This window comes from Otolemur garnettii, unplaced genomic scaffold (assembly GCF_000181295.1).
Source record: "Otolemur garnettii isolate 467f Iridium unplaced genomic scaffold, OtoGar3 scaffold00115, whole genome shotgun sequence".
NCBI lineage: Eukaryota > Metazoa > Chordata > Mammalia > Primates > Galagidae > Otolemur > Otolemur garnettii.
In genome coordinates this window covers 5,368,356-5,378,177 of record NW_003852510.1, presented here as the reverse complement: position 1 = coordinate 5,378,177, position 9,822 = coordinate 5,368,356, and the positions used below count along the sequence as shown (strand labels likewise).

The following is a 9,822-nucleotide window of genomic DNA, read 5'->3' as shown; positions in this document are numbered from 1 at the left end:
GGATTCGAACCCGCCACCTTAGGTGTACGTGGCTGGCACCTTAGCCGGTTGAGCTATAGGCGTCGAGCCCAGTTCCCCAATTTTCGTGAGACAAATGTATTCTAGGCTGCCGCCCCACCTCAAAGGTCAAGGTAGGATCCAATAGCAAATATTTCTGAGGCTTACTGAAGGCTGAAGACCTGAAGGAAATTAGATCAGACCTTCAAAGCCAGCTTATGGTAAATGGTAGCATTTGGCATTGGCGTCCAGCACTAGAGTGCTTCTCTTGCCAGCCACTGAGGCTAAACTTCCACTGTGCCTTGGCCAGCTGGAGTAGGGATGATAAAAACTGCAGATAGGGTGAGAATTCAGGCAGCTTCTGCATAGACTTCTTTGGAATATCTCAGTAAGTTTGGCTTTATGTTATGTCTGTCCTGAATAAGACAGAAGCAAGGCCCTTTTTTTTCTCCTTTTTATGTTCCTTAGGGAAAGGATTTGTAAACAGAATTCAAACAGAAATTTTATCTTCCTTATGCTGGATATTTGAAGAGACCACAGAGGGGGAGGAAAGGGAATAGGTGAAAGTGTTCCAGAGCAAGAAGCTGAAATAAAATCTGTCCCTAGAAGAACTGGGGTTGGGATGTAGAAGGACAAGAATTATCCCAGATGAGGTAGGATTATGTTTTTTTTTTGAGACAGACTTTCACTGTGTCACCCTGGGTAGAGTGCCGTGGTATCACAGCTTACAGCAACCTTCAATTCTTGGGCTTAAGCTATTCTCTTGCCTCAGCCTCCCAAGTAGCTGGGACTATAGGCACCTGCTACAATGCCCGGCTATTTTTTGTTGAGGTTGTCATTATTGTTGTTTAGTTGGTCTGGGCCAGGTTTGAACCCGCCAGCCTCAGTATATATGGCTGGCACCGTAACCACTGTGCTATAGGCGCTGAGCCAGGATCATGTTTTTTTAAAAATAGACATATTCCCTTTTTTTTTTCATTTAAAGGCATGTGTCTGCATGTATACTGATGAAGCTTGACATCAAAGGTCTTTGCTTCATTCAGAGGCTTAAGGAATACATAGCATCTGTGAGTGGGCTCACCTCCTTTCCCTCTTGTTGGGTCTAAGCTAAGGTGACCAGACGTCCTGCTTTTGGTGGGACAGTCCCGATTTTTAACAGTTTGTCCCATGGCATTTTAAAAAAGTCCCAATTTTTGGAAAGAATGCATGACAAGCTAGGGAACAGCAGGAGAATGGGGAGGGAATATATGATTTCAGCTGCTGAAAAGGTTAATGTAACTCCACTTGGAATGAAGAGGTTATTGTAACTTCATTTGGAAATGAAAAGGCTAAGGTAAACTCCCTACTTCCCTCCTGGGCAAGGTATCAGAAGGAGACTGGCTCAGAAGGAGCCAAACTGTCTGGAACAAGATAAGGATTCAATAGCAAGTAGCCCCTCCCCCCAGTAAGGTGACCAGACATCCAGCTTTTGGCAGGACAGTCCTGATTTTTAACAATTTGTCAGTTTGATGCCTGTGGCTCAAGTGGCTAAGGCACCAGCCACATATGCCTTAGCTGGGAGGTTCAAATCCAGCCCGGACCGCCAAAGACAATGACAGCTGCAACCAAAAAATAGCCCGGAGTTGTGGCAGGCACCTGTAGTCCCAGCTATTTGGGAGGCTGAGGCAGGAGACTCTCTTGAGCCCAGGAGTTGGAGGTTGCTGTGAGCTGTGATGCCTCAGCACTCTACCCAGGGGGGACAGCTTGAGGCTCTGTCTCAAAAAAAAAAAAAAAAATTTGTCTAGTATCCTGCAGCATTTTAAAAAAGCCCCGATTTTTGGAAAGAATGCATGACAAGCTAGGGAACACGGGAAAACAGGAAAGGAATATACGGTTTGGGGCTGCCATGTGGCTATTTCACCAGGATATGTGTTTTATATTATTTTTGTTAATTTTATAATGTTAAACTTTAATAATAACAAATAATTGTTGAGAACTGATTATTGAGAACTGCTTATCAAAGTTTGCATTGTTGTCAAACCCTGCCCCCCCCCAATGGTGTCCCGCTTTACCAATGTTAAAATCTGGTCACCTTAGTCTAAGCAGCTGTTAGGGTTTGGTGGCCTGCTTTGGAGTGTGTCTGTGGCATACAAAATGTAGAAAACCTTCCATGTATTCAGACCACAGACAGAAATCCTGGATCTGAAATGGTACCAATGTCTGAATGAGCACATCAGCAGTGCCCGAATGACACCATGGACATGGGGTAAACCATCATAGGACTTTGAAAGAAAAGCTGACTCCGCTTTTGACATGAATTGACATGGCTGTTATTTCCTCTGATGTAGATTTGACCATGTGGAGGTAGGGAGAATAGAATGTCATGTTCTTTCACTGAAGCCATGCCGTGAGCAACTCTATCCAAATAGAATGTCACACCTCTCAGTTGGAGACCCAGGAGGACTGACCGTGTGCCGAGAGTGAGGACAGGAGGTGATTACAGCTTACTAGGCAAGGCGAGCAATCCGCCCACAAAGTTCTCGAGCCTCATTTAGCTCTTCCTTAGAGCTCACTGTGCGTCCCCATCTGTTTTTGTCTCTCCAGAAGTGCGTACTGTGCCACCTCAGTCGCCTCTTTGACCAACACCATCACTCCAGACCTCTTTGAGGGCACAGCCGAGTGGATAGCAAGGTGAGAGAAGCCAGGATGTCTCCTGGCCTCCTGCAGAGCAGGTGGTCAAGACTTGGTTTTGGAAAAATTAAAACAATGAAAAAGGGCTGGAAGGGAGAGATAATGTTATAACTGTGCATTTCTACAATACTTCTTTTTTGCCAAGCTTGCTTTAATGTTGGATTATATTATAGTTTAGATTAGCAAAGAGCAAAAACTCTGGTAAACAATACCAGTGGGAGTCTAAATTGATTTTACCAGTTTGGAGAGCAGTTTGGCACCATCTCAAAGTGCCCTGGCTTATGAGCCAGGAATTCCACTCCTGCAGAAACTCACATGCGTGCGTTAAAGGGACGAGCCTAGCACTGTTTATAGCATCAGAAGGCTGGGAACGGGTTCAGGGTTCATAAAATGGAGGAAGTTATGGTATAGCCACACTGGGATTTAATGCAGCAGTCAGAACCAGTAAACTATAGCTACGTGTATTGATATGGACAAATCTCAAAAACATTGTTGAGGCTCAGCGGCGGTGGCTGAAGCAGCTAAGGCACCAGCCACATAGACCTGAGCTGGCGGGTTTGAATCCAGCCCGGGCCCGCCAAACAATGACAACTGCAAACAAAAAATAGCCGGGTGTTGTAGCAGACGCCTGTGGTCCCAGCTACTTGGGAGGCGGAGGCAGGAAAATCGCTTGAGCCCAGGAGTTGGAGGTTGCTGTGAGCTGTGATGTCACAGCACTCTAACCAGGGTGACAGCTTGAGGCTCTGTCTCAAAAAAAAAAAAAAAAACAATGTTGAGTTAAAAAAAAGGAATGTTAAAGAAAACACACAAACCCCCAAAGAAATAAAAAACAAAACCCAAACCCATACAGATCACATTTACTGAAAATTTGAAAACATACAAGATAACTCTGTATTGTTTATGGTAAGAATCATATGTAATAATAATATAAAAACATGCATAGGAAAGATAGACAAATTCAGGTGACAGTTACTTCCAGGGAAAGAGCAAAGGAAATGACAGCAGGGGACATCTGCCAGGAGACTTCAACTGCAATAGTTCATTTCTTTTTTTTTGCAACCTCCAACTCCTGGGCTTAAGCAATTCTCTTGCCTCAGTCTCCCGAGCAGCTGGGACTACAGGTGCCCGCCACATTGCCCAGCCATTTTTGGGTTGCAGTTTGGCCAGGGCTGCGTTTGAACCCGCCACCCTCTGTATATGGGGCCGGCAACTTACTCAACGAGCCATAGGTGCCGCCCTGCAATAGTTCATTTCTTAAAAATAAAAAGACCTGAAGTGTATATGGCTAAATCTAAGATAGGTGATAAACATATGTATATGTATTATTTGCTCTACTCTGTTGGATGTTTTAAACTTTTCGTAATTTAGAAAGAAAAAAGAGGGTGGCACCTGTTGCTCAGTAGGTAGGGCGCCAGCCCCAAATACTGAGGGTGGTGAGTTTGAACTCAGCTCCAGCCCCATATACCGAGGGTGGTGAGTTTGAGCCCAGCCCTGGCCAAACTGCAACAAAAAAATAGCCAGGTGTTGTGGTGGGTACCTGTAGTCCCAGCTACTTGGGAGGCTGAGGCAAGAAAATCACCTAAGCCCAGGAACTGGAGGTTGCTGTGAGCTGTGATGCTACAGCACTCTATCAAGGGCAATAAAGTGAGACTCTGTGAACCAGATGACTAGGCTTACTCTGATCATGTACTCTTTCGTGTTGCTCTCATTTTCCTGGAGTTAATGTGCATATCATTGAATGTGTATGTCCTGAATTCATTCCTGAATTCTCTCCCAGAGCTATAAAAAATTACTCTTCAACACCATCAAATGCGTCAGGTAGGCTGTGTGTGTGTGTGTCTGAGTCCTCCTCCTAGAACCCTCTGCCCTTCTGTTCAGTCTGCACAGATTGCTCCCAGCTTGCTGCACAGCAGGCATCCAGAAGCTTCCTTTCAGCATGAAATTCATGTCACTTCTCTCCTTTGTTGAAGGCCCAGCTCTTCCTTTTCTTGTTTTTCTTACTCATTTTAATGAAGCATATACCTAATAGATCTCCCTAAAATGATACCTGAGAGATACATTTTTAAGGTCTTGTATATGTCTTTATTTTAATCTCATGCTTGATTGATAGTTTACTTGGTTAGGGATTTCTAAGTTGGAAATGGCATAATACTGTATTCTTTCTGAATTTTGTAAGCATCATTCTACTGATTTCTTGCTCCTGGTATCATGGTTAATAAGACTGCTAACAATAACTGCCACATTTATTGAGGACTATGTAAGGCTCGATAGTAGCTGTAGTTCAGAGATTGAGAGTAGGCACTGCCTGGGTATGGTTCTTTTTTAAAATACATTTTGTGTTTCTCAGCTGAGATTGCCTATCTTTTTATTCATTATGAGTGTATTTTTCTTCATTCCACTGTGATAAATATGCCATTACAATATCTGCTTTAAAATCCTTACCTGGTTTATTTCCACATCTGGATATCTTGGAATTGGTCTGTCATATTTTCCTGACTCTTTGTGTGTTGTGTAATTTTTGGATTATATGCTGGACATTGTGATGTTATGTTATAGGTATAATACCACATAGTATTATGGGTTCTATAGACTTGGTGGTGTTCTGTTTTGTCAGGCAGTTGACTTGGTCAGACTCTGCACTGCCACACCTGTCATGGGCAGCAGCTCAGGTCTGAATCTTGGTTAGAAGCTGCTTCCTGATTGCCCAATGCAGGTGTGAATTAGAGGTGAGGCAGAAACCTGAGCAGAGTTTAAAGGTAGAATTTGGGGTTTTCCTTCTTTGACTTTCCTCTTTCTGAATTTCCTCCTCACTTCCTGGCAGCCTCTTTGTCCTGCCAGAAAGGTGATTGGCTTTCTCTTAGATACCTGACCTGCTGTCACCACTGGGCTGGGGCTGGGCTCAGGGCAAACCCAACAGGAAAAAAGTAGGGTGGAAGAGTGGAGTGGTGAACTCCTTACGGTGAACTCCTTGCTGTTGCTGCTCCGGGTTGCAAACCCCATCAGAATCTTCTTCCCTCTTTATGGTCAACAGAGCCCTTGGGAAACTGTTTGTTTGTTTTTTTCTTTTTTTTTTTTGAGACAGTGTCTCACTTTGTCACCTTCAGTAGAGTGCTGTGGTGTTATAGTTCACAGCAACCTCAAACTCTTGGGCTCAAGCGATTCTCTAGCCTCAGACTCCTGAGTAACTGGGACTACAGGCACCTGCCACAACGCCAGGCTATTTTTAGAGACAGAACCTCGCTGTGGCTCAAGCTAGTCTTGAACTCCTCAGCTCAGACAACCCCCACCCACTCACCTCAGCTTCCCAGAGTGCTGAGATTATAGGTATGAGCCACCATGCCTGGAGATTTTTGCATTTTGTTCAGAGTGTAAGCTCTTATTTGCAGGAGGATTGATTCGTTAGGCACTCACGGGATAGGGAACTCTGGCAGCCTGGTTTTGAATCCTAGTCCTGCCCTTTATTATTAGCTTTGTGCCTTGCACAAATTATTTAACTTCTCTGTGTCATAGTTTCTTTATGCTGAATGATAGGATATTGAATTTTATATCAAGCTGAAAGACAAAGAAATCAAGTGGTTTCCACTGTGCTCTGCAGCCTGGAAGTGCCTTTGTTTTGCTTCTCTCTGTTTACCTCCACCCCGTCCCATCCTATTCTAATGGCTTTTAGAAGCTTTGTTTGGAAACTTCATAATGATGAACCTTGAATGTGGATCTTTTTTTTTTTTTTGAGATAAAGTTTCACTTATTAACCCTTGGTAGAGCGCTGTGAAGTCACAGCTCACAGCAACCTCCAACTCTCGGGCTCAAGTGATTCTCTTGCCTCAGCCTCCCAAGTAGCTGGGACTACAGGTGCCTGCCGCAACGCCCAGCTATTTTTTGGTTGCAGTTAGACTGGAACCGGGTTTGAACCTATCACCCTTGGTATATGGGGCCGGCACCCTACTCACTGAGCCACAGGTGCCACCTAAATGTGGATCATTTTTCATTCGTTCTGCTGGGCACTCAGCAGGCTTCTTTGATTTGGAAGTGCATATACTCCAGTATTAAGAAACTTTATTGGGCTCGGCGCCTATAGCTCAACCGGCTAAGGCGCCAGCCACGTACACCTAAGGTGGCGGGTTCGAATCCCCAGCCCGGACCCGCCAAACAACAATGACGGCTGCATCCAAGAAATAGCCGGGTGTTGTGGCGGGCGCCTGTGGTCCAGCTACTTGGGAGGTGGAGGCAGGAGACTCGCTTGAGCCCAGGACTTGGAGGTTGCTGTGAGCTATAATGCCACGGCACTCTACCCAGGGGGACAGCTTGAGGCTCCGTCTCAAAAAAAAAAAAAGAAACTTTATTGTAGTATGTCTTTGATAATTTCTTCTCTTCTTTTTTTCTGTTTACTCTTTTCTAATAATATCCTATTAGTAGGATTGATTTTTTTAATTTTTCAGAATATTTGTTGTTTGTGTTTTGTTCTTTAATCCTTCTCCTTGAACTTTCTGAGAGATTCCCTTATTGCTTATCTTCTAATCTTTTGTTGAGTTTTTTTTTTTTTGAAACAGTCTATTTCTGTTGCCCTAGGTAGAGTGCTGTGGTGTCATAGCTCACATCACCCTCAAACTCCTGAGTTCCAATGTTTGATCCTCTTGTCTCAGTCTCTCATATAACTAGGATGACAGGCATGTGCCACTGTTCCTGGCTAATTTAAAAAAAATTTTTTTTGTAGTGATGGCGTCTCACTCTTTTGCTCAGTCTGGTCTCAAACTCTAGGCCTCAAGTCATCTTCCTACCTCAGCTTCCTAAACTGTTCAGTTTTTATTTCTGTAATCCTGTGTTTAATTTTCCAGAGCTCAGGTTTATCCCTTGAATGCTGCTTCTTTTTATATAGACTTTTGTTCTTGTAGGGATATGTATCTTTGCAGTATTCTTACTTCATATAATTCTTTTTTTTTTTTTTTTAGTCAGAATCTCAAGCTGTCATTCCAGGTAGAGTGCTGTGGTGTCACAGCTCACAGCAACCTCCAACTCTTGGGCTCAAGCGATCCTCTTGCTTTAATTTTTCTATTTTTAGTAGAGGCAGAGTCTTGCTTTTGCTCAGGCTGGTCTTAAACTGATGAGCTCAAGCTATCCACCTGCTTTGGCCTCTCAGCGTGCTCGGATTATAGGCATGAACCACCACACCTGGCTTCCATATTATAGTTTATCTAAAGATTTAACTTTTAAAAGTTTTCCTCTGGCTAGGGGTGGTGGCTCATACTTGTAATCCTGGCACTCTGGGAGGCTGAGACAGGTGGATTGCTTGAGCTTGGGAGTTCGAGACCAGTCTATGCAAGAGCAAGAACCCATCTCTACTAAAAACAGAAAAATTAGACAGGCATTGTGGCAGGCATCTATAGTCTCAGATACTCAGCAGGCTGAGGCAGGAGGATTATTGAAGCCTGAGAGAGTGAGGTTGCTATGAGCTATGATGCCGTGGGACTCTACCCAGGGCACAGAGTGAGACTCTATCTCAAAAAAAAAAAAAATTTTTTTTTTTGCTCCCTGTAATATTTCCTCCAATTTATTCTCATTTGTTTGTTGTCTTTTTCCTTCTCATATTAGAGACTTCACTCAGATACTTGGTGCTCTACTGCTGTCTGTTCATACTCGAGTCCAGCACTGAACAGCTGATGGGGGCTAGATACAGGGGTGGGCTGTGATCCAGCTAGTCACTGGAGGGAATTCTTTTTTCTTTCTTTCTTTTTTTTAGAGACAGAGTCTCACTTTATCGCCCTGGGTAGAGAGTTGTGGTGTCATAGCTCACAGCAACCTCTAACTCCTGGGCTTAGGTGATTATCTTGCCTCAGCCTCCCAAGTGCTGGGATGACAGGCACCCACCACAGCGCCCCACTATTTTTTGTTGTAGTTGGGCAGGGGCCGGGTTCAAACCCACCACCCTTGGCTTATGAGGCCGGCGCCCTACTCACTAAGCCACAGGCGCGGCCCCAGGAATTCTTATATATCAATGTGTAGGGAATTTTCCTTAGAGAGGAATTTTCTAGGTTCTTGCTTGGGATATGAAGATGACAACCAGCTTTGAGAGATACTAGTTGGAGGAGACGGGTGTCTGTAGACTCTCACTTAACCTACTGGTTTAGTTTGTGCCTCCCTTTTGCTCTTAGTTTGCTGGATGTCCTAGAATCCAGATGCTTTAGACTAAACCCCTGTGAAACTTCCCATCTTCTCCTGGGTTGGAGAAGAGGACCTGATCTGATTCTTATATAAGTTTGCAACCAACGAACTTGGACCAAACTCACCTTGTTTTTAGAGGTACCTTGTTGCTCCAATCCAGGAGCCTTTCCCTGGAGCAAATCACGTTGCTTTTAGTTGCTTCTCCCCACCCTTTGCTTAACCCCACCCTTTGGTTGGGGAAAGTTTCTCTGTTCTGCTAATCGGTTCCTCTGATTCTCCTTTTCTACCTTTCAAAATTTCATTATCTCCGGTCTGTATTCATAGCCTCTGTATTCTCTTTACCTCATGTTTTTATCTATTTTTACAATCTTTTACTTTCAGCTTGGCACCTGTAGCTTAGTGGTTAGGGCTCCAGCCACATACATGGGGGCTGGTGGGTTTGAACCTGGCTTAGGCCTGCTAAACAACAATGACAACCACAACAACAAGAACAAAAAATAGCTGGACATTGGGGTGGGCACCGGTAGTCCCAGGTGCTTGGGAGGCCAAGGTAAGAAAATTGCTTAAGCCTAAGAGTTTGAGGTTGCTGTGAGCTGTGATGCTACAGCCCTTTACTGGGGCAAAATAGTGAGACTCTGTCTCAAAAAAAAAAAAAATTCTTTCACTTTCATTTTACTGGGCTCTTATGTTATAACTAACTCGAAGACACGCTCAAAGAATTTTACTAAGTAAAAGCAAGGGGCAGCATGTAGTGCTGCGCAGCGATGGCGCTCCCATCGATTAAAGACAAAGGGGGGAAAGTGTAACGGAGACAGTACGTGTACATCGCAGGCACACGCTCACGTGTGTGTGTGTGGAGACAGACTAAGACTCAGAAACTGACAGAGTCTCTGCTGGTAAGAGGGACGAGGAGGCCAGGGTGGATAGGAAACCTTTCCATTTTTAAAGGTTCAAACTTTTAAAATTGAGTATTACCTTTTCAATTAAAAAAAAAAAAAA

The 9,822-nt window shown here is 44.1% G+C and overlaps 1 protein-coding gene across 1 annotated transcript in view; it reads left to right on the top strand.

Annotated features, from left to right (window-relative positions):
* The window catches only part of FNTB (farnesyltransferase, CAAX box, beta), a 77,176-nt gene that overhangs the window by 46,478 nt on the left and 20,876 nt on the right, over positions 1-9,822 (top strand). Inside the window, exon 7 of the mRNA XM_003797392.2 lies at positions 2,581-2,667. Within this exon, the coding sequence (XP_003797440.1) occupies positions 2,581-2,667 (87 nt within the window). The remainder of the gene's footprint in view (positions 1-2,580; positions 2,668-9,822) is intronic.